This window comes from Chroicocephalus ridibundus, chromosome 1 (assembly GCF_963924245.1).
Source record: "Chroicocephalus ridibundus chromosome 1, bChrRid1.1, whole genome shotgun sequence".
NCBI classification, from domain to species: Eukaryota; Metazoa; Chordata; class Aves; order Charadriiformes; family Laridae; genus Chroicocephalus; species Chroicocephalus ridibundus.
Genome location: NC_086284.1, coordinates 92,687,203 through 92,712,320, shown reverse-complemented (window position 1 = coordinate 92,712,320; position 25,118 = coordinate 92,687,203). Strand labels below are relative to the sequence as shown.

Below are 25,118 nucleotides of genomic sequence, written 5' to 3'. Positions count from 1 at the left end.
TCCTTGCTTTATTCAGAATTCAAGTCCATTGTTTGCATGGATATATTTGCTTAAAAACAGACAGAAAATTGCGCTTATTCATGGAACAAATAAAAAATACAGAGATATAAAGATTTGTGCAACTGTACTGAGGTTTTAATAACAGCCCCTTCTTTTTTTCTTCAATTTTTAGCCGCAGGCCGATGCCAAGGTGAATGGTACAACACTATCATCTCCTTCTACCTCTTTGCAGAGGTCAGACAGCAGTCAGCCAATGCTTCTTCGTGTAGTTGGCAGCCAGACTTCAGAAACCATGGGTAAGATACCAAAGTTCAGATTGTCATAAAAAATATTTATAGTCCCATTTTCCAGCAAAAAAAAAATACTCAAAGACTCTAATACTCTGCTCTCCTGTTTAGTTCAAGTGAGAATGAAGTAGACATTTGCAATGGTCTTCGTTGTCATCTGGCTAATCACACTTTACATCTTCATTATGGTTCAGGCTTTTGCTTTTGGTTGTGATGCACACAGTAGCGTGGATATTTTGACATTAAACACAAAGCTCAGCCAGCTTGACTAGTGAAAACAAATATCACTAAGAATCTAACTATTTTATTCAAACTGACTTTCCGCTATTAGGCGTGACATGGCTGATTTAAATGTACATAGTATTAATTATGGCTAAGAGATTAAATGTAAGATTAATCATCCCCATGTTAAGTAATGTGATCTTATTTTTAATATGTCATGGCTCAATCACTAGAATTGAGCTGTCATTTATACGCAGTGCTTATCTAGTGTCTTTTCTAAATATCACATCAGACGTGATAATGAACATCCTATGAATTGTGGAGTAAGGTTAAGTAGTACTATTCTGTAGCTAGAGGCTGGAATTATTATTTTTGTACTTTTAGTAACTGCTCTGTAGCATTTTTCAAATTTCCTATCTGTTATATGATTAACAAGTATTTTTTACCAACTAGTAAGGATTTTCTGCTAGTAAAAAAGCAATCAACCGTTGCAGCATCATTAAGCAAATGTGGTTAAATTACTTCAACAAGATAATATTTGAAGTCTGATGGTAATATTCAGCTTCATACACAGAAATTTATTTAGTGTATATTAGAGAGAGCGTTTGGGGGAGAGTGAGAGGCTTAAGTGAGAGATTTTCACTGTCATTAGTGAAAGAGTCGATGACAGTGAGCAATTAGATGGGAGGCGACATTCTGCTGTGTCAGAATTGCTGTCGTGGTGGGAGATAACGGTTTGTTCAGGGGCTTTTTCTTCCATCCCAAGCGTAGGCAATAATGTCAGCCCGTGCTGGTGTCAAACAAGATGGGTTCTGTGTGCTCTACAGCAAAATAATGTGAAGTAAATTGTACCTTTAGGAATACTTAAGTTAAATCCTGGGAGTGAGAGTACAATCACAGGTAACAGCAATTTCATTTGGATCTTTCTTTAATCATGTTACTAGTGAGCAAATATTTTGCTATGTATGGCACACAAAGAGTAGACAAAATGTATCATTGGAGTAATTTACATTGGCTTTCTGAAGAAATGTCATGAATTTCATCACACAAAATATGTTTACTTAAAGTACACAAGAAAAAATAGGAAGACAGTGGTTCCTAGCCATCTTATTAAAAGTCTTGTAGTTTCGTATTTTATCCTTTTGGTAGGACAAAATACAGTAATGCACTTCTTTTCTTTTGACTTGATATAAAGTTTTTCCCATTTAACTTGTGAGACTGGAATTAATTAATTAATTAACACACATAACTGCTAGAATTATTTTTAAAGCAAAACTTTAGACATAACTTGGGTTTTTTTGTTTGTTTGATTGAGCCAATATGTGGAAGAACAGTGAGATGTTGAATCGCTATCAGTATGATTGTGTTGAGACTCAGCAAAGCAACGCTGTTGGCAGCATGGAGCAGAGCTTATAAAAATAATTACTAACCGAGCTAACAAACCGCAACTAATTCGGTTTGTTGAGTCTCCTTTCACACCAGAAAGCTTTGCTTGCGTGTCTGAGAGTGTTCTGAAGGGCAACTCAAAATATTCTTGAATTGTGAAGGGAACCAGAGCAGTGTTGTAAATAATGCTCCCATGCAGCACGCATGTGCCCAGTAATAAGAGAGTCGTAATTTTTGAGAATATACTGAGGATCTCTTGGTCTCTCAGGCAGTGAGGTAAAGTAATGGTAGCTTTTATATATTTTTCTTTTGAAAGGAGACTTTAGGGTTTTTGTCTTTGCATGTAGACCCACTGCATTTCTCTGTCTCTCTGCTTTCTCAGGAAGAAATTGCTGTAACAGGTTTTCCATCAGCAATGTTTTCCAACCATTTGGTAAAAGCAGCAACCCACTCAGACACTAATTTACAAACAGAAGAGCTTATCCCTTGTTTTCCTGAAATACACCTGGGCAAGCGGAAAGGTTCTGCTTTTCTTCTCATAGAATCCTAATGGAAAGTCCTGATCTTTGGCCTTTCTCCCCCAGTAATGTAGCAGCAGAGGAGGTTCTCTGACGCATGTGAGCCAAGAGGCTGCTGCTAAACTTCAGTTTGTTCAGGTACCACCAGAATATCTGAGATCCGCCCAGCTCTCCAAGCCTTTTGTAGAAAGAGGAATGGAGGGAGAAGACTGTTTTGGGTAAAGAGAGGTAATTGAGGTCTGAAGGTGTCTTTACTTTTGTCGGGTTGCTTGGCTGATGTCTTATTTTGTCACTGACAAGGAAATGCTCAGAAAAAGCATCCAAATGAGAAAAAATAAAAATAATGGATTTTAAATAAAAGGTACGGCAGTCTTGAGAGTCAACACAGTTTGGTTTGTACCAGCGCTTACCAGGGCATTTGGAAGTCAGTACCTCTCCTCGGTCCTTCATGGCCAGGACAGCAGAACCGCTGCCCTCTTCTTTTGATCTTTGGGGCCAGGCGGCTTTCTGCAGCCATGCTGATAAGGACCTCGGCCTGGGCAGAAGCGGCAAGATCTCACTCGCTGAGTTGTCACGTTGCCATCCAGCAGAGACTGGAAGGACATTAGTTCTGCTAAGGCACCTCTGTCGGTGCAGCACTTGATGCGAAAGTAACTCATGGTGTGAGTTGATTTGTGTGAACCCAGCACCAGTCGAACCAACTGCAGGCAGTCTCAGCAGCTATTTTTAGACCATTAATGGAATACAAGAAGCCGATATGAAGACCATCACTTACATGAATTAAGTGCTTCTTGCAGACACTTTACCCCACTTCTTGTACTGGAGTGGGAAGAATTACTCTTGGTCAGTAATAACTCTTGTGAAACTCCTGGCCCTAAGGTGAGGCTGACACTAAGCCTAATAATAGGAAATATATGCAGTCCTGAAGTGTTCCTTTAGCATCTCTTTTAGTAGGCTTTCCACTAGCGTGGATCACCTCAATGTTTTAAGAATGTAAATGCTAACAGAAAATCAGATAGTTTATTACTCAAGTTGAGTAATGTTAGAATAAAGGGTTATTGAGTCATTTTCAAAATAAGGACGTACCTCTCACGGTTATTACACTAGGCAAAAATGCTTCTGTGTTTTAATAGGGATAAAAGAAATCTAGTGAAAAAGGAGAATCTCACTCAAAGTACATCTTTTACATGTATTCTTTTGTCAGGTGCTTTATTTGTATTGGAGGCTAGGGTCTACAGTAAAATCAACATATGGATTTTAGTTATCTGAAAGCATGACCAAAAAAGCCCCAGTGAAAATAAAATGTATCGAATTTCCCATTAAGCTGCTGCCCTATAATCAGGTTATAGAAATTATTCAGTGGGAGAAATACATTTCGCTTTATTAAACTGCTGCTAAACCCTTTTACAGTACAATTGAATGTTCTTGGAGCGCCAATCTGATGCAATTAAACTGTCAGAAATATTAATACTGATGCAGATGAGAATCTGGGTTTCTACTGATTTACGCAGCTAGGCAAAGCAGTGCTAACATGAATCCGGCACTATTAGAAAGGTGCTCAATAGCAGCACTCACAACAGCAATTTCTTTTTCCATTAATAGAATAAGAGAAGCTGGAACAACGAGTGTCGTTCATGGAACTAAACGTTCCTAGCAGACATTTTACCCCACTTCTTTTACCAGAGTAGATTATTTCTTAAATCCGTTTTTACTAATTAAAGTCAGCGTTGTTTAAAATTCATTGTTTAATTTCACTTAGATCCTTAAATAAAAAGAGAAACCTAGTAGTCCACAAAATCCACCCTTTTCACAATTTTGACTGTACACTAAGCAGAAAATGTGTTTATGTGGACAGCCTTAGCTTCGTGAAGGGCATACGCGATTGCACGCTGTTGGCAAATGGTTTTACGGTGGCTCTGATGCAGTGGTGTGTATTCGCTTTCCAGGCGAGGATGAGCTGCTCAGCCCTCCCCAGGACACAAGCACAGGTTTGGAGGAAGTGATGGAGCAGCTGAACAACTCCTTCCCCAGCTCCAGAGGTAAGCGCTGCCGCCCGCGGCGGATGAGGGGGAAGAAGATAAAAGTGCTTTCTGTTCCTTGATGTTTTCGGGGTGGGGGGGTGTTTTGGTTTCAGGTTTTTTAGCCGGTCTTTGTTTTCGTTTTAACAATAGCTGTAGAGAAACCTGTCTTATTTAGAGTGGAGAAGCAGCCTGCTCCTCCTTTACCTTAAGCTACCTCCACAGGTAGCCCTTGCTAGATACGTGGATGGAACAACGTCTGTCTGAGACTCTTTTTTTCCTGAGCATTTTCTTCTCGCTCCTTTTGCCATGTTCCTTTTCTCACAGCTTCCCTCCTTTTCAGTCAGTCCCCTTGCTGATTTATTTTTAATACATGTCTTAGCACATTTTTCTTCTGTCCTTACCTTTCACTGAGAAGAATCTGGTTTGAAATAATATTAAAGTTCTGAGTCAAAGTTCTCGACCCAGTAGCACTTGCGTCCAAAGTGATGGAGGAAAAACAAGTGGGCTGCTTGTTTGTGCAGCGTGGGCCGCTATTGCGTGTACGGCCAGAGCATTTCTTTCAGTGTTTCTGGTTTGCTCATTCCTGTTGTTTGCTAAAGATAAGCTTTTGTATCGCTGGGATTTATTTGTTCAACCTTTTTTTTTCATTTAAGAAGGTCTTTTCTGAGCCCAGAGAAAAAAGTCTGCTGCCAAGAAACATAGCTTAGATTCCTAGCAGGAGGTGGGAAGTTTGGGATATTGCCTGTTGCTGTGGAAGAAGGCTCAAACGTAAACCTCTTGGCAAAAGAAGGTCCTGGTGTCTATTGGCGGCCTGTTAACTGGATTTCAGTAGGGGCATAGACTTGCACACGTTTCACGCATCACCCAGAGGTTCTTTTTTTAGTAGATAAATGCATTAACCATCATGATAGACTTTCAGTGAGGTCAAGTTTTCTCCATCCTTTGATTTCAAAGCAAGCTCAGCTCTCACCAGGCGTCATCTATAGGCAGTGGAAAAGGAGAAGGCAGTGTAAACTGCACAGGATCTCATGCTATAGAGCAAAAGATGGAATCGTTTTAGAAAGATACTCTTGAAGAAAATCTAATGCAATATATTGTTAACTACATTCATCTCCACCTCAACATTATATGAAAAAATCGTATATCCAGCCCTCATTTTGCCTAGATATTAATTATCAGAGACAACAGATAAAAAAAAATGTTTCAAATATTGGTATGTAGATAAAAATTGACTTATTTTTAAAATTGCTGTGTACACAAGGTTGCAACAGACCGTGCTTTCTTATCAGTGACCATCATTTGTGTAAACATGTTGTATTTAGGAGATCTTGCATAATCGTGTGTGTCTAGATGTAGATACCCCATGTGTTAAAATGTTCACCAAATGTGGTATCTAATTTGTAGCCATAGCTGATAACACTGACAAACAGTATTTCTTTTAGAAAACAATCTTAGTTTTAAGTAAAATAGGAGCAATTTATGAGACAACAGTTAACGAGATATTTGAAATACAGTGATTCATTTCCTGTGTATAAATAGGTAGAGATCAGTCCCTACTGACCGAGAACAGAAAAGGTTTTTAATTTTATTTTATTAGTGAAAAATACAAAGCTTCATGAATCAAACTGACAGAATATAAAGTGTAGGGGGGGGGGGGGGGGGAAAGGTTTGAAGTTTGTAACATCAGTTAATATTTTAATTCCATAAATTAAGCTGTAACTTTGCATTTTCATTCTGGTGATGCAAAATGTGGTCATTTAAATACAGAGAAAGAATTTATTTCCTTATTTTGTTTCTCCCTTCGGTAACTTTGTTAAAAGTGTAGTATGTGATGACAAGCATCCCTAAAAGAGATTGCAGCTTATGTACTTTCCTGCCTGACTGGCAGCCGCAGAGGACAAAAATACTCTCTAGCTGCGTGAAGGGCTGTAAGCGAGGAGGAGGCAGAGTCTTTGTTTGACATGTGTCTTCTCCTTCTCAGCCAGGAGAGGAGCTTCTGGTGGAGCAGCCAGGAGCAGGCACAGGCTGTCAGGCAGCCTTGAGCTTCCCACAGGACTTTTCTTCAGGGCCTGACCAAGGCAGCATCGGGCTGAGCCAGTATCTGCCTCTTCCTCTCTCTTTGGCTACATGAAAAGATTAGTTCAGCTGTGAGAAAAAGTCGTTCACTTTTTGGAGAATTTTACCAGGTTTTGGCTAAAGAGATTAGGATCTCGACTAGGTTTCTCTGTTCTTCATGTATCTTTTCATGTATTTGCATGAATGCCAGGTTTGTATAACTGCTTTTGGTTGAGGAATAGGAAGGGTCAGGCCCTCTTGAGAATAGTTTGTCCTACAACCAGTGCAAATGGATTTACATTCACTGGTTGATATAGAAGGCTACTGACATCGTCAATTTTTCTGAGATCTCATGCAAACTTCAGTTATTGGAGTTTTCATCTACTCCCATTTTAATGATTAAATGACATTCAACTGATACCCACATAACCAAAGCTTACATCCACAGCTAATTTGCCGCAGCCTCATGTAGACCTTCATCATGAGATGAAGGATGTTGCGGTCTGTCAGATTCCACGAGCATTAGAGATATGACTTAGGATTTACAAGACTGCAGGAAGGAGAAAAGGAAGGAGGGTTGACTGCTCTCGACAAACCACTGAATCAGGGGCCTTTTTGCTGTTGAGAGGTACAAATCTGTATCTCAGGTTTCCAATCTATAATAAAAGATCAAAGTGTGATTGCAAAAGAGTGAAAGCAGTTTGGCAAAGCTGCCTGAGCACAGGGCATAGTCTAAGGATTCAGACATGGTGCAAGTAATATTTTATTTCACTGTATTACAGGTTGCATTGAATCTCAAGGTATTTGTAAGTATTCAGGAAACAGAACAATAAGCCCGGACAAGCGATGAGCACAGATCTATAAAGAACACATTTTCTTATGTTAATTCTTATTAATTAGAATTTAAGAATTGTCAGATGCAAGAAACTCCGTCATCCCTGTTGGGCATTCAGAAGGGTGTTGTGATAGAGGAGCTTATGAAATGGCATTTGAAAGGTGAATTCAAACTACCTGGGTAAAGTTGCACCACATGTGACGCGTACTATCTTTAGGAATTAAAACTAGAAGGGAGATGGATTAAATGCCTAAGATTGACTAGTACTAGAAGTAGCTTTGTTTATTTCTATACTAATGCCGTAGAAGGAGGAGGCTGCTATGATATTCATAGACCATACAATTCCAGAATTGCTGCAGAGGACACAAGGCACTCACCAAAACCTACCTAGATTGAAAGTGAGAATAACAAAATTAAATCCAGGAAGGGACAAACATCGATACAAATAACCTGAAAATTCTACGTGGAATCAATTGAGGAAATCTAGGGATGTATTAAAACGCTTGGGAAGTTACTGGCAGGACATTAAATGTGGGTTTCCTTTGTGGCCTGTAAAAATAAGCACGTTAAATTTCAAGCTAAATGTCCAGCTCCAGCATGTCACAGCATAGAGAGCGATATGACTTTTGAATCACAGACATAATTCTGGGTATCCTGTTGCCATTAGGATAATGATAACTTGGAGGAGCGCGGAAAAACACGACAAGAGCGAACTGGACTCTGAAGGCCTTGGTTCATGAGAAAAGCTCAGAGCTGTATAAGCACTGAAGAGCAAAGAGGACTGAATGTCTGTGCTTGGGTGCACAAATGCATAGCTGAACATCACAGGATCCAAACTAAAACCAAAATATTCAGTCTAAATATCATCAAAAGCATCTGAAGAGTAAGATTTGCTCAGGTTGGGAAATAGTTTTCTAAAGCAAGCAGTAGCTCTTAATTTTGGACTTCTGAAACAAAGCAGTAAAATGTAGTAGTGATTAATTGCCACTCACCTGGCACCAGATAGATTCGTTCTTATTATGATACTTTCCAAGCTTTTGCTGCATAGTGTTGTTTTTAAAAGGGCATCAAGGCTTCATAGCATCATTTTGAATGTATTTTACAGAAGCATGTGTCAAACAAATCATGTCATAGACCTTCATAAGCAGATCTCAGATGCAATAAGTTGTGTTACTGCATACCTTTTGTAGGTTTTTTTGGTTCCTTCAATTTAACCTTTTGGCAGTTCTTGGCATTTCCTAAGGAGACCTCCATGCTCCTTGCACAGGGGACTGTTGGTGCCGAAAGCTGTTTCGTTTCTGGAGAGGGAAATTCTGCTGAATACCTGATGATTGCTGTCCTTAAGGAATTTTTCTCTCCTTTTAATCTACAAGGTTTCCCATCCATTCCTCTTTTACTTTGCTGCTGCCAGCAAATTCACAACTGCTGCAGCTGCTTCAAACAGCTGCTGTGCTAACTCAAAACAGATGTCAAAGCCAGAGGTCTGACATTTAGTGGAAATCTACCATTAAATACCACCTCAGTGGTTTATTTGACCCTGCTTGATAATGGGCCACAGAGGAAAACATTTTCACGCTGTATTTGTGCCCAAGCTACTAAATCTCCGGGGAATTGGTTCACAGCTAGAAAGTAAGATTGGCAGGCCAGTATTTTTAAAGCCGAATTCACCGCTTCTGCAGCACAGAGGGCAAACAAGTTCCACCGCCTCAGGTGGATGTCGTGGTGGACCAGGCTGTGTTTTGCGGTTGTGGTTTTGTGGCAAATGCTCTCTATGAATGAAGCTTAGAGAGGAATTTAGGGGCAGAAGTTCTTGAACTAACTGAAGTTACCGAGAGAGCTTCCCGGGCTCTCAATGCAGAGCCCTCGCTGGCGGGTAATGAGGAAGTGGGAGCCAAGAAGTTTTTAGAAATGAGACCGGGATGGCTTACTAGAGCTAAGAGGCCATGATATCCCATGAAAACATTTGGAGAGGGGTCAGTACTCACTGTTACTGTTTAACATAGTATTGCTTAATACAGATGTTGTCTTGTGCAGTGAAATTACAAAACCCCACTGCAATAAATAAATGCCACTAAGAATAGCACCATCTTTGGTAAGTTTTGTTTTATTTTTATCTCAGTCACATAAAAACACACCAGGCACATCCTCTCCTCTCACTCTTGCATCAGCCAGGCCCTGTCCTGAATGGGACTAATGTCCTAAGTGGAACTAGCAACTTTCAGCACTGCAAATAATGCAGTTTCTCCTCTTCTGACAGTAAAGTGTCTTACAACGCAGACTTTTCACACATTACTGAATCAGTGGAGGAGTACCCTGGAGTTATTGTACTGTAGAGTATTCTATAAATACTCTTCCAGTTGAACTACCCTGGCCTCTTCTGGACCGTATCCCCTTCCCTGCGCTACAGTCCTACCTCCCACATCAGTGGGCTCAGATGAGTGAGATCCCTTGTCGCTCCTCTGTGGCCCAACAGTACGGAAGCAGCTGAGCTTCTCTGAAGATTTCTGCTGGGGTAGTGATGGGGAGGATTAGATCTTTTGTGATTTCTAAGAAAAAAAGCTGTTTGCAGATCCAGATCTTTTCCCTCCGCAGCCCGTGCCTCTCCTGAGGTCAGTGAGAGGGCCAGTGCGGTAGGTGCTTTGTGATCTCCGCTTTGAGCTGAATCTGCATAGATGCATGAAGTTTTTATTGGTGCCTCTGCTTTCAGGTTTGATTTCATCACTCTCTCTGTACCTTTGCCTGTGATACAATTCCATGTAGATTTCCAAAAAAGAAAAAGAAAGACAGGCTCTTCTGTTTTGTAAGGGCAGGAAATCTTGATTTGAGCGGGAATAATAGATAATTAGGCACCCATGGATTGTGTATCAGTGTTTTGATGCCTTACAGAATACAAATTTTCAGAGCTGCGGCAATACAGACAATCGTCTTCCTCTGCAATTTATGCCAAACCATACTCCTTGCCTGAAAACTTAGAGACACGCATTCATTCATATGCAAAGAAGAAAATAAAGTAAAATCCATTAAACCTTTTTTAATCTTCCTCCAAAAGAAATTAGCTGTTACTGTAGTAGTGCTACTCTTTGTTGCATTTAACAAACTCTAGGGCTGATTACTCACCAGCTGTTTCGCGTGGCGCAGAGCTATCCCAGTTACCTTTAAATACATTTGTTTTCAAGCAGCATCCAGCCCGTCTCATGTAGGTATTTAAATTAGACACTGTGCAGCTGCAATTTTAGGTGCTTGTGCAGGCAGGTAGACATTTCTTCAGACCTCCAAAAGGATCCAGTATTTTGCCTGTAGGCAGTTCCTACTCTCCTCTTGGCCCAAGCTAAACTGTCTTCTGCTGGATCTCATTCATGCCCCAGGACTCCGGCACATCCAGCTGTACCATGCTGCAGTTTCTGGAGGCCTTAGGTGGACCACCTGCTCATCTAAACCTTGGGGCTCTTCCTCAGAAGAAGACTGAAGTATGCAATGGACTTTATATCTTTATTTTCAAGGATTTTCTGTTACATGATTTATATTGGTGAGAGGTTCGCCTCTTCCCTCCTGGGAGGCACTTCTTTTAGCATTCATAGCTCCTGATAAAAGCACCGGAGGAGGTTGCAGGCTGTGTAGGTGCTCATGTAAGTTCTAGAGAGATAGGCAGGCCTGCAAAGTGAAGCCCTTAGAACTGAAGCTGCACCTCTCCTCGCCACCAAGCTCACTCTGGTACCTCTGTGCACCACCAGCACATGCGGTATAGACGTAACCTGAGTCAAGGCTCCCCTTAGGACCAGAATAAAAACCCACATGACTTCAGACCTGTTATTATCATTTCTAGTAGTAAGTAAGTGTGCTACTGGGGAGAGAGGGAGGAAGGGAGTAAAACTTCCTCTGTTGTGTAAATCATAACCTTTGCTGTCCAGGCCCTTCAGAGGTTGTCCTGGCAGTTTCTGTTGCCGCTCTGGAGTTGGTAGTTGAGCGGTGGCTCTGACCTTTGTTGGTCAGGGATGCCATTCACTTCCTCAGCCCTCTCCTCCTCTCCTTTACCACCTCTGTTCAGCTTTGCTCTGTTGCTGACCCTTGTTCTGCTCCTCGTAAAATACCTGCAAAGCTATTTATTGTCTTCCTTCCCTTCTCCTTGCAGGCTGCCATACCTAGAAAAAAAAACTTGACAGCAATTAGGTTACTGTTATGCTGACCAGTGTGTTCTCCTGTATATATCTGTCTCACTCCCCATTTTCCCATACGTCATTTACAATTACATCATTTACAGCAGCTCTGGGGAAAAGATCATCCTCATTTTTGAACACCATCTACCGCAGTGACTCTCTTGCCTAAGGCTACAAGGTCTGGCTGTACTGGTGTATGCAGTACTACACCACTGACAGTGAGACAATGCTTCTGGAGGTGGCAAGCATCTTATTGTCGCTGGCTCTGTGATGGGAAGCGGGGTGGGGGATTGTTTCTGCTGTTGATTGACCCCTGGCTTGCTTTTTTTAAAAAAAAGTATGCTATGATAAGTGTTTGAGAAGAATCAGTATGATCAAAGTATGGCTTCCGTGAAGGCTTGTCAGGAACATCCTCTCAGCTAAACCCATTAATGACTCCTCTGTTTTGGCAGTACAACTTGAAAGTGATGAGATACTTTCCCTTTTTTCCCCTACTACTTGAATATTTTTTTCTCCCCGTCTCGCTCTGACCGCTCAGTTTTACCAAGCTTGCAGATCAACTTGTTGGAAACGTTTTTCAGAATATATTTATCTTGCACGTGAGCCTGTTATATTCCAGTGTACAGCTCTAGCTGTAAAATGTGTGTGTGTGTGTACGCATATGTCTATATATGAATGTATACCTGTATATATGTTTGTAGGCCATCATAAAATGTAACATTCTTGATGAATTAATTTGACGTTGGGGAAACATGATTTTACTACTAATACTGATTAGTAGAAGTACTCAAATTGAGGACATTTGGATGTTCAGAATGTGATTTCATATCTTCTGTGCCATCCTTATGCTCAACAGAAAGGCCTGTAAGTTGGTTTTAGTAGTTTTCTCAAGTGTTTTTGCAGATTAAAGAACTGTTCTTGAATAAATCAGCTCGGAATCATCAGTGGATTCCAGTGCACTTTCAGCCTTTGTTTAAAGCAGAAATGCGGTCATTTTGTGTTAAATTCCTACATGGAAATTGAAGTGTCTCTTACAGTATAAAATATATATTCACGTGTGGTTTTTTTTCCTCTCTTTTCTGATATTTCTTCCACTTCCTCTCTCTGTTCCTAAAGGAAGAAATGCCTCTGGAAAGCCAGTGAGAGAGGTTAGTGAGATGCAGGCTCACTGCCATGGCTTCTGTTTGTCACAGCTTGCTTTCTGTGCCCAGCATGCGTGTGACGGCAGCACGGGTTTGCTTGGGTTTGGCGAAGGGCGTGGGGGGCGGGGGGGGTGTGTGGTTTTATTTTGCTTTGAGTTTTGTTTGATTTTGCTGAGTGCGTTCCCCATGTGTGCTCTAACAGCAGCCGTACCTCTCAACTTTCAGTGGAGACGATGTCAGCTCAGGGATCTGCATTTTCTTACATCCTCCCAGGGGTGGAAACGGAGGAAAGGGGAGGAGAAGATAATGCGTTGAAATTAAGCCTCTGGGTGATAAATGTGGCCGGCAAATGTGCTGCAGTCGTTGACTTAAGTTCTGTTGCTCTTGTATGTAAGCGCAACAGGGAGACCCACGTCTCCTGCCGTTCTGCTTACATACTCACAATTTATATACATGTGCCAATATACCAGCCATCGTCTCCAGTTATGAAATGGTGGGTTTCTTTCTTTTTCCTTAGAACAGTGAGAGTTGAGAGGTATAAGAGATTCAGGTGGTTTAATTTCCTGATATACTATTACAGAATGAAGAATGCTACTAACATTCACCAGCTCCATCCACGGTGTTGTGTTCAGCAATGCAAATGGGCGATGGTTTTCACTGTGCACTTCGGACATGGTTGGTTTGATGCAAAATAGATTTTAGAATTCGTACGTCGCTTCTTGTTAACGGAGGAAAACGTTTTGCGCTGTGTTGTCATAGCACCTTCGAAAGTATTTCCAGGGAGCCTTGATTTTTCCTCTGTGAAGCTGCTCTTGACTCGCCAACCGGCTACAATGTTTGAAAGATGAATTCCTAGCGAAAATTATTATTAAAGATAAAATATTCAGAGACTGCCTGAGTGCAATTGCAAGTAGCTGTGAAATGACCTTTCCCGAACAGCTGATGTTTGGCATGGATGAGGCAGGAATTAAAGGATAACCCGTTTCGCAGGCTTCTGCTGGTGCGGCGAGAGGGGGGTGCTCATGGAAACACACTGCGCTGGGGTTTTTAGCAGAGCTGTTGTGAACCCCCAGTCGCTGCCGGGCTACCCTGGGAAAGCCAGGATTTGTTCTAATGCAGTGCCTTGTAATACCGGGCTTCTCTGCATCGGCTGTGGGAGCTGGCACTGGCCCAGCCACTTCGAGGAGTGAGATCATCCGTGCAGGTTAGGTCTGGCCTCAAGACGGCAGGTCCTCTCGTGTGGGTCAAAAAAGGGTGCTTGGGATGTCACCAACAGGCTGCAGCGGTCCAGAAATTTTATGGAAATTATTTCGTGTTCAGCCCTGCACGCTGTCGGCCCATACGGTCTGAGAATTCTTCTCCGGCTCAGCAAAACAGGTTGTTGATTTCCAGTATCCTCGTTCGTATTTATGCATATTATTTGGAAAAAGCTTCTGCTGCTGAGTCGAGATTTGATACAATTAATAAAAAAAATTAAAAATTAGAAAAACGGGCATGTCCTACCTGATCTGATTCCAGCAGTTTAACCCTAAAAAAGTTGACTTCTTCAGTGAATCGCTCACAGCTCTCCAGTTGAATTTGTGCTCGCTGACGGTTCCACAGGGGGCTGGGTGACTTGCAGAAATGAATATAAAACGCAATTCTCCGCTTGCCTACGAAGTGTATGAGCTAAGGCACAGAAGCTTTTGCTTTATGTGTGAATCCATTTGTGCAAAGGCAGCTCACGCGGTTTTAAACCCACCGGCCAGGTTTTGATCCCATTACTCACATTAGGTATTGTTTTCATGTGTAATCCCGTGGATTTCATGGCATTACTTTATAGGGATAAGGGTATCGAAATCCAAGCCACCAACAAGAAGGATTTGTCTTTTGTCAGGGAAGGGTTAGAAAGCTGTGCTGCAAAAAAAGGCACTGCATTGTGTTGGGGCTTCTTAATTTACTTTCTATCCACTCTTTGGAGTCTGAAGGCTCCATGTTTATTTCTTTGACAGGCTGTAGTGCAAGATTGATACTCAGTTACTGCGCCCTCACCCAAGGGCCTTAATTCCAGTAGAGCCTCTAAAGCAAATTCAGCAGATGTGAAGCGCATCGTTCTGTGTGTGACCAGAAGTGATGTAGTTAAGTGTCTGCAGAAATAGGTGTGTTCTGCTTTCAAGGCAAATGCACCTGTGTTAATATTCCCTCCATTTTATAAGTCTTAAGTTAATACTGTCCATGTCCATTTTGGGCTTTTCAAAGCTGCATTTCAAAGTGTGTGTTAGTTTTTTTCTTACACAGTAGCGTCTTTCAACCTTTCAGTGCCTCAAGCATGGAGAAAACTTTTCAGCTTTAATGTTTAAAAAGAAAAAGGAAAGAAAGAAAGAAAGAAAGGATGGAATTAATGCCACCTTTGGTGGCATTCCTTTAAAATATGAATAATAATGAGTGGAAAGCTATGATTTGTATTTTTCTAAGTCCTTTTAGGACAGTATTTTTCTCATTAATTAAGAATGTCAATGTCCTACGTTTCAGTCTTAGAGAGGGCAAGTAAGCAGTATTCAATAGAACCAGCAGAGCTATATAGAAGCAGTCATCTAATTTGAGCTCTTATTTAGGTAACAGGCATTATAGAAGAGGGTGCGTTCATTGCACACACAGTTCCAGGAAATTATTGCATACGTTGTTCTCGACTATTCGCAGTCTTGATTGACCTAGCTATTACTCCCATCTGCAAGAGAGGCGAAAAACCTTCTGGCGGTGCAGTGACGCCCAGCTGAGGGTTCACCAGTTGAGTGGCTGGAGGACGGCTGTGTTGCCCATTCTTATGGCTTGTCCTTCCATTCCATGACTGCCCTAGTGACTGCGGTCCCCAAACTGTTGCACTTTACAGTCCAGCTATTAACATAAACTGCAGTCAGCAGTGGTTTATGGTCATGCTTTGAGCTGTAAACTCAGGTGGCTCAGGAGAAGACACATGATTGTTCAGCTTTTCTGCAGAGGAAATTAAGACCTGTGCTAGAAAGGCGGTGTGGATGGTGTGGGGGAGAGGGAGTTGTATCTCCTTAGTAACCCCAGCCTGCCTTTGCACAGCTTTTGTGGAGGGAGAGCAGATCCAAAGCATGGTTATTTCAAAAATGTGGTAACCATTAAAAGAGAAAAGGAAAAAAAAAAAAAAGCAGACATTCCTGTAATTGTTACGCGTTAAAAGAATACCTAGTGATCCCTGGATGCATAAGGTCTTCTTGGCCTGTGTTTTAGTTGCCAGACCAGTTTAGCAGTTTGTACCTACTGTGGCATACTTCTGAAAGACTTTTTTTCTGTATTTTTGATTGAAGTTATTCTTTCTAGACCTAGATTGTTCCTATAAAACCATCTTGCCTTTGGTACCTTTACAGCTCTGTATCTGACAGAACAAAATAGTATTAACAAATCCTGATTTTTTTCTGAAGATGGGGTATAGCAGTTTGGGTTGCTTTAAATCCACGGAAGGGTGATCGCTCTTCCCGAGCTGGGATTAAGTGGTGGTGTAGTCCCTGAGGAGCCCTGCAGTCCCATCGTTGTTTCTAGAAACAACAGATCTCAATAAATCGGAACGAGAGACGGTGATCCCGCTGGCTGCAGTGCCTCCCATGCCTGGCTGCCCAGTTACGACTCTCACCGCTGCCCTGTCTCGTGTCTGTGGGTCGCTGCAGGTGAGGAGGAAAAGGAGTATTTAAAGCCTAGGGATTTCTTGAAAGTAGTTTGCAGGGTCAGGATGTTTGTGGGGATGCTGCAGGTCACCCTGGTAAGTAGAGCGAACCAGTGGCAGTTACCTTGCTGTGTATATAAGCATCTCCCATCTAAAATATGTTCTTGCTTTCGTATGACTTCATCAAATTTTCACTTTCCACGGTGTAATTTGCTGGATTGATTTCAGCCTGCATGATGCCAATAAAAGAGATTATCCCTTACATCTAAAATAAATGTGGTAGCATACATTTACTTTAAAGTAAGCTACGTTTTGACCAGAACTTGGCAGGAATTTGTCATACTCTGTTACTTGATGCGCTGATGAGCAAATTACAAGTTTTTGCTTAGGATGAATAGGATGGCTATCATTAATGATTTATGGATGAAATCGCTGCTTGATGCCTCTGTTTCTCTCTGCATTAGTGCAATTAGCAAAATGTCATGAGATTAGAACCAAGTATTTCTTTATATTGATACCTGGCAAACTGTGCCACGCACAGCACAGCTCACTATCGAACACGCAGCTTGTTGAGTAGTTACCATTTAGATACAGCATAGTTTTGTGTAATGAATGCTACATTTAAAAAAAAAAAACAGCAAACAAACAACAAAAAAAAACCCCAAAACTTTAAAAACTAGTGTTTAGTAATACTAAATAATTAAAATACTAATAAAATACCTTTTCTACTAGTGAAAGGTGGTAGTAGTTCTCCAGAAGAAACAAACTTCTCTGATTATTTCTCAGGTCATTTTTTTTTATTCCATAAATGCTGATGAATATTAACTAATGTCACTCCAAGCTCCCATGTACTGTAGGAATGTCAGCTGTGCGTGACTTCCATGATATTTGAACATTTGGAAGAGGATGGTGAGTTTGATTTGCCCCACAGGGAAGGTTCATTCCTGTCTTTGGAGAAGACAGTTGTGTCAGGAGGGACGCCCACTGTGTAGGTGGGCAATGGTAACAGTCAGGCTCCAGCACGTTACAGGTAGAGACTGCATGAAAGTTTATTCTGGATACCCTGGTCATGTCCTTTCTTCATTTGGGTGCTTCTTCCTCAAGGACCTGCAAGGACTCAACATCCAGGCTAACGCAAAGCAGTTAGCAGGGTTCTGGGCAGATGGCGTTGCGTGTCCCATGTTTTTCCAGACAGACGTTCTGTCAGCTGCTCTCAGGGAGTAAATCAAAGCCCTCTGGCCGTAGCAGCATATAGTTTTATTGAGTAATACTTCCCCCGTTATATACTTTCAGTTGCTGGCACTCTGCAGCATAGGGACTTCTTGAGTTGGAGGTCACATGCACTTCTTTGCATGTAAATAAATCTTTCTTCAGTGATTATTTTCTAACTTCTTTTTTAACTCATTTATGTGTTTGGCCTCAACATCAGCCTGTGGCGATGAGTTCAGTAATACAATTATGCGCTGTGTGGAGTATAATTCCCTTCTGCTTGTTTTAAGACCTTCTGGCTGCTCGTTCCTCCTTGTCCTTGCAAGAAATCTTGAACACTCAGCCCTCGTTTGGATGCTTATCTTGTAGGGTGCCTAGATCTCTTGTCATAGTCCCTCTCCAGTCATGTTTTTTCAGGAGGGAGACTCCAGGTGGGATTCAGCTGTTTAAACCATGACCTCTCTGTCATTTGAGATGCCAGAGGGTATTTGAGACAGTCACAGAGGGCTGCAAATCTGACACAGGACTTGGAGGAGACCCACACTCTTCTGAACAGCAGCTGGAGACCAGGCCGAGGGACTAAAAGGGCAACTTGTGGCAATTTACTCTCCCTACCTTCAAGTCGGTTTAGTCTCCAATTGTGATGAAGCCATTTCTCACTGCTGATCAGCATTGCTACCTTTCCTTTCCATTTGCAGCGGTGGTAAAATGGGTGTGAGAAGTTACAGATTTCGTCTCCAGAACTGTACTCTGCATTTATTCATCGCTATTCATCATTATGTAGGAGGGCCATGTGTTGTGGTTATACCATTTTAGGGCTTTACAGTGGTTATGGGTGAGGAGAAATGCACAAATGAACCACTGTTGCTTGATAATTGTGGCATCTTTGTTTCTGCTGGAGTGCTGTCTGAAAAGCAAAGGATATTTTAGAAACGACTGAATAAACTGCAGCCGTTTAGTTTGGTCATCATTTTAGCTATCTGTGCAGTTATCCTGCTGGGACCTCTTGGGTTTAATGATTTAGTTAATTACTGCTGATCTGTTTGTTTCTGTTTTTCTCCCCGATAGAACGTTGAATGGTCAAACACTTGCAGCATCAGTTGGAAACTTTTCTGTGATGTCAATGGATTTAATTGTTGCTTTTGGTGAACATTCGTAATGATGCAGCAACATGCTGGCTTACTGTCAACAAAGTTTACCGTAGCCATTCAGGCCAATATTGCTGTTAAGTGTTCTGCAAAACTGGCAACTTTGCTGACGACAACATGTTATTATCATCCAGGAGACTTCTGGAAAGGATACTCTCCGGTGTATTCCACTGGGGATGGCGGCAAGCGGCACATGGAGCGATGGATCTGTGCTTGGCCTTTTCTGTAAAATGTTCCTACCGATCTGCTGCTGTGTCTTCATCGTTTAATTTCCTCTTCCTTGACTTTCTTTTTCAGGCCACAATGTAGGGAGCCTTTTCCACATGGCAGACGACTTGGGAAGAGCGATGGAAACCTTAGTGACAGTGATGACCGACGACAAGGTGTTAGAATAGCGAGATGTGTTTTACAACTTCAGGCATCCCGCATGGTTTTTATAATATTCATACTACAAAGAGGATTAGACTGTAAGAGTTTACAAGAAAAAAAAAAAATCTATATTTTTGTGAAGGGTAGTGGTACTATACTGTAGATTTCAGTAGTTTCCTAAGTCTGTTACTGTTTTGTTAACAATGGCAGGTTTTACACGTCTATGCAATTGTACAAAAATTATAAGAAAACTACATGTAAAATCTTGATAGCTAAATAACTTGCCATTTCTTTATATGGAACGCATTTCGGGTTGTTTAAAAAAAAATTTATAACAGTTATAATGAAAGATTGTAAACTAAAGTGTGCTTTATAAAAATAATTGTTTATAGAAACCCCCTTAAAAAAAACACAAAAAAAATTACTGAGGCAGTGCATTTGTTTAGTATCATTTCAGCTCTAACTGCATCAGAGATTCATGTCCTGTGTTCTTTTCCTTGCCTATCAAAAAAACAAAAGAATTATTTCCTGCAGCGACACCAAAATGGCGAACTTATGTTTCTCATTGGTTTTGTCTGACTAGGGCTGGCTTTAAAAAAACAAAAAGTCCTGAACTTCCGATGAAGGTAGTTACGTCACCTCTTTCCAATAAAATTAAGAATGACATGAATCTCACAGCTAGTTCGCAATAACTAAATGAAAGAGCACATTACATGACAGAGCCTGCAAAAAAGTAATGAAAAAAAAATGAATAAAACCACCCCAGAGGAAAGAAGGAAAGGAAAGAATTGAATGACCATCCTATGTGCCAGCGTTTCATCTGCTGACTCAATTCCTGAATGCTATTAGTAAAGGAACATAGAAATTGCCTTACCGGATTAAACCTTTGGACCTCAGTGTCCGGTACCCCGCTGGCCGCAGCCAGTGCTTCAGTGGGAGTTGGGTACAGCTGTCCCCCGCCCGCTGCCACCGCTTGTGTCACCTTTGCTGCAGAGGAGAGAAGAAAGGGAGAAGTTCCCTCCTGACCCCCTGTGGGATCAGCTTCTGACCCGAAGCACAAGTAGGTTACTCACAGAGCGTCTGCGCTTCTCCGGCTCCCAGTATTCTTAATGAGCGTGAAGCTCCTCCATCCTCTGGGAAATAAAACCAGAGCTTTCCACAATGTGTGTCTCAGCCTGCTACAGCAGCCGGTCCCAAGGAGCTGTAACGCTGCGAGCAACCTTTGGGAGAGGCTGTAGAAGAGTTTACTGCTGTTCTCGCGCGCGTATGGTCATCAGGTGAAGGTAGCCACACTGCTCCGTGTGATATTTATCACCAAAACAAAGGCCCTGGTCCTTTCTCCTTCCCCATTTCTCTCTACAAGTAATCCCGCAGAATTAACAATAACGTGAGAAAGAGAGGAACCGATAGCAAAACAGATTAGCCAGCTTGACTGCAGCTCATGAGAGGTAGGTTTGGGTATGAGGTGCTGTCAGCAAAAGCTTTACCACTTCATTTTCTTAACCAGCTTTTAATTTTACCTTAGAATACGTAGAAACACACCATCCGACTTTATATTGCAAGAGTAAAAAAAAAAAATCTGTTACCTCTTCTTGTATGAAGTGTAATTAAACTTGGGAAAGATTTTATTTTGAATGCTAGTTAACATTGAACATGGCTAGTCATGCTATTTCTACCTCACTTTGGTTTTGTGGTGTTCCTGACAATTACGTACAGATAATGTTACATCTTCACCACGTGTCCATTGTGTGACCAGGTCTCATTGTTTAAATAATGCCAACAATGATAATCATTCACAAAAAATAAGTACAATCCCCCCCAAACCTCCGCTTTCCTAATAAAAAGCTTTTTTAACACTTTATTACAACAGGAACCCTTGGTATTTCTCATGGTCTTTTTTATCAGAAGGTTTAAATTAAGATCTGAGAAGGAGATGGGTTTCTTCTTTTTTTTTTCTTCCCCTTATACGTTAAACCTTCTCTTCAGAAAAAAAAATGGAGGAAAAATGGATTGCACGGTTGTTTTCATCAGGGTTTTGTTTTGTTTGTTTTACTTTCTAGATCTTAGTTTTGGAGTGAGTCTGTCAAAAAATATTTAAAAAGTTGAAAGCTTTATCGCTGCTTTTTTAAGCATAATTTGGGAATTATTTCATATTCCTTATAATGAAAAAGTATTAAACTGTAAAACATAATCAGTGTAATTGAATACATAAATACCATATGGCATGTTATTTCATTGTTACTCAGTACTGGTTTATTACTTGGATATCATAATATATTGATTGTGTTTTAACACCAACACTGTAACATTTACTAATTATTTTTATAAACTTCTGTTTTACCGCATTTTTTCACAACATATCAAATTTCACCAAATATATGCCTTACTATTGTATTATATACTGCTTTACTGTGTATATCAATAAAGCACGCAATTATGTTATAAAAGGTGCGGTGTTTGTCATTGAGGTTCAGCAGCCACCCAGCACATCTCCCCTCCGTCAGTCCTCGCCTTAGGTGGGCGCCCAGCACCCCGTATTGTCGAACCCCCTTGTTAGGGACATCTCGGTGCCTCAGACACCTCCGTGGTGGTCAGGGTGCCGGCGGCAGCATTCGGGATTTGGCTGGAAGAGGTAAAATGTCTCTCCTTGGTTTGGGTTTTTCTCCCCCATTGAGGTTGTGAACCTCCTGGTTTTAATGCTCCGCAGAGCTTTTTGGAGATTGCCAGCTCCATGGTTTCTACCTTGTTGCAGAAGGGAGCTTCAGATGGGATTGATGCTTGCTGATGAATCCAGCACTCGATGGTCGTCTTTGCCACCAGGCGTAATGCTAGCAAAACCCTCTCCTTTTGGGCTTTGGGAAGCATCTGTTCCTGTCAGAGAGGTTGATCACGCTCATCCTGTCTCATATCTGAGAAACACGCGTAGGTTTTAATACCCAGGCTCCGCTAGTTGTGTGATGATGCTGTCTTTGAGCTACCTTTCAGTGGTAGAAATAACATAATGAAAAATAATAAAAGGCAAAACCAGTGTGTGTTTGTATATGATTTCGATAATAGCGTGAGGGGGAAGTGGGAATTTCCTCATTTCATTCACTTGAGGACATAAATACGCATCCCACATCCACTCTCTCAGACTGGAGTTACTCTGGATCCCCTCCTACGTACGTGAATCAGTGTGTGCCTTGCTGTACTGAGGTCTCCTCTGAAGATGACACAATCCACAAAGCACAGCAGCCACCAGTGACAAGACGACTCCTGTTTAATTCACTTAAGCGAGAGGGAGGATAGCTTTCTCCCTACCGCCAACGCCGGAGTTGGTTGCGCGTGAGGAGACGCTGTTGGGTTTGAAGCCTGGCCGTGAGCCAGAGGGACGCAGCTTGCGGGGTGGGCTTATTAAATGCCTAAATGTACTGGAATGTCACGAAAGGGCGCGCGAGCGAGGCAGAGGAGCAGTGGCGTGCTGCCTCGTCCCTTCAACGCGCTGGAAGGAGCAGGAGGCAAAACCACATACGCGAGCCCCAACTCCCCTCCACGAAGTTAGGGCTGCCACAGGCAAATCCAACCCCCGGTGCTGCAGGTCACGCGTTGTGGGCTGGCCGTCGCCTCTCACAGGCCTCGCACCGATGGGTGCTGCTGGGTTGGCAGAATGTAGGTGAGCAGCCGCTACCCTGAGTACTGCAGCTCTCCAAGGCAACGCGTGCAGCAGCCCGCCGGCCAGCTGCTTTGATCGCCCCGCGCCCACGACCATTTATGACTCCTAACACCCCGTCTATAAAATCTGATATTTCTGACTGGCTCTTTACAGGGTTTTCCTTATGTATGTTCAGGCTAAATATCCTCCTTATTTTAAGGACAAGGATATCACCTGTTCAGTGTGTTTCCTTTGCTCTCTGGAGACATTCCAAAACCGCCTGGACATGTTCCTGTGCAACCTGCTCTAGGTGAACCTGCTCTGGCAGCGGGGGGTGGGACTAGATGATCTCCAGAGGTCCCTTCCAACCCTACTATGCTGTGATTCTCTGAAGACTAGTTCTGTTTAATTTTGGCAGCTGCCCTTTGCCCATAGACTTCGCAGTCTTTCCTCTACCTTTTCAATTAGATAGGTAGGTAGGTAGGTAGGTAGGTAGGTAGGTAGATAGATAGATAGATAGATAGATAGATAGATAGATAGATAGATAGATAGACAGATAGATAGATAGATAGATGGATGGATGGATGGATGGATGGATGGATGGATGGATGGATGGATGGAAAACCTGAGGCCCTACTAGCCAGTTCAGCCGTACTGGGGGGTGGGAGGCTCCCTCAAACTTTCCCACCAAGGCCATGCATCTCACACACTTCCCATGACGGTGGCAAACCTTTGTGGCTGAGGATGGCACGTGCTGGTCATCTGCTGCACGGCCCCTGCCCACCACCTCTCAGCCCAGCTAGTGCCACCCAGCCCAGCCCTGGGCTTGCTGGTACAAGTGTGTAATTCGCTTCATGGCGGTGCCTGCTGCAGAGCATCCGTAGCCGCCTCTGGCTGGGCACAGGTGGCAGAGGCAGCACTGCAGAGCGCCGTGTGAAGTACGGGCGTTTCCAACCCTCCCCACGCGCAACCAGCAATGGCTGCTTGCAGTGCTTTAGCTCTGAAGCTTAGCTGCGCCGTTACGCACACTGCCACTTTTGCATCACGGTGTCCTGCAACTACACCCCCACACACACTTCCCCCGCCCCGGCCCCGACTTTGTGCAGGGGGGACACCCTGCAGTATTGACACCACTGGGAGGACGTGATTTACTCCTCCTCACGAAGGTGCAGGAGCAGCAGGAGCAGCAGGCTGGTGCCCAGTCCCGCGCTGGTGGGTTAGCAGCACGTCCCAGCCCTCGGGGGCATTTCACTGTCTGTGACCCATTTCGGCTGCCCGTGGGCACACACATGCAGTCAGGCTGAAACCCAATAAATCTTCCCCTTCTGGACTCAGGCTCCACTCAAAGATTTCACTGGGAATTCGTTTCAGCTCAGAGCAAGCATATCAACTCATTAGAAGGTGCCATAAATCTGTGCAAGAAAAACGGGGCTGCTGAGACCAACTAAGACATAACACTTCCCTACAGGAATCCCTGTAAGCTGGTAATACTGCTTACCAGCTAAGGGAGACGATTGCAGCGCATATTTAGTAGCTCATAGTGCCAAAAACTTGGTTAGAAAAGCACTTGTGGTTAAGGGAGGGGTGAAATTTAAGGAAATCTTGTAGCTATAGAAGTGAACCGTGGGGCTTCACAAATACAGAGAGTTGCTGCTTCAGCCTGTTGCCTAAATCCTTACTGCTTGCCAACCCAAGGCTCGTATTAGTCAGCTTGGCAATCGTTTACCAGGTGTAAGGGCTTCTTTATATTATAATTATCTGAGCATTACAATGGATATACCAGTTATTTAATAGCTGGCACACGCTTTTTACTAGCTGCATCCAAGCAAATTCTCCCTATTTGCTGACATATGCAATGCACTACTTGTAAGATTTTTCCTCTCTTGCACACACACAGAGACGCGTACACACACACATATAGGCGGAAAAAAACAACCAATCTTTTATTGTCTTTCTAGCTGAATGGAAGAGGTTGGGTTTTCTCCACATGAGCATCTCCAGGAATAACAGCAACCTATCAGTATGTCAAAAATTGCAACATGTATTTAAAAAAAATAAATATATATATATATATTCATGTACTTCTATAATAGGAAATCAGAAAATTATGTTAATTCCCTCAACATTCCTATATTTGTTTCCTTCCCACATGCTCTACTTGAATCTGAAGATCCAAACCAACAGCATGAAGTGCAGTTCTGCAGGTATAATGGCTTTCAAACCATTAACGACTATATGAAATAAGGTGAGGGTCTTTGAGAACACGTTGTTTTATTAAGGCAAGGACAAGCTAAAAGAAGTCAGTCCATCAGCCCTCCGTGAAGCTGTAGAAAGATGGTTTGGTCCCAGTCACACATGAACTTGCCACCTCGGCGTGCCTGAAGCTGCCGTCGGCGTCTCCGCTTCTCCCAGCCACTGCAGCTCACTGCTCACCACTCTGCGGCCTGCACGGGACCACCGTGCTGCTTGCTCAT

At 42.5% G+C, this 25,118-nt stretch overlaps 1 protein-coding gene across 8 annotated transcripts in view; it reads left to right on the top strand.

Moving 5' to 3' along the window:
- The window catches only part of DMD (dystrophin), a 1,176,878-nt gene extending 1,155,439 nt beyond the window's left edge, over nt 1–21,439 (top strand). For 5 of the 8 annotated variants that reach the window (XM_063343608.1, XM_063343600.1, XM_063343617.1 and 2 more), the window contains 3 exons: nt 173–296; nt 4,360–4,452; nt 18,942–21,439. In XM_063343608.1, the coding sequence (XP_063199678.1) occupies nt 173–296; nt 4,360–4,452; nt 18,942–19,039 (315 nt within the window). In that variant the 3' untranslated portion in view covers nt 19,040–21,439. Of the gene's footprint in view, nt 1–172; nt 297–4,359; nt 4,453–12,594; nt 12,627–18,941 lie in introns of all 8 variants that reach the window. The other 3 variants (XM_063343591.1, XM_063343650.1, XM_063343644.1) reach the window with 1 other exon arrangement.
- The last annotated feature ends 3,679 nt before the right edge of the window (nt 21,440–25,118 follow it).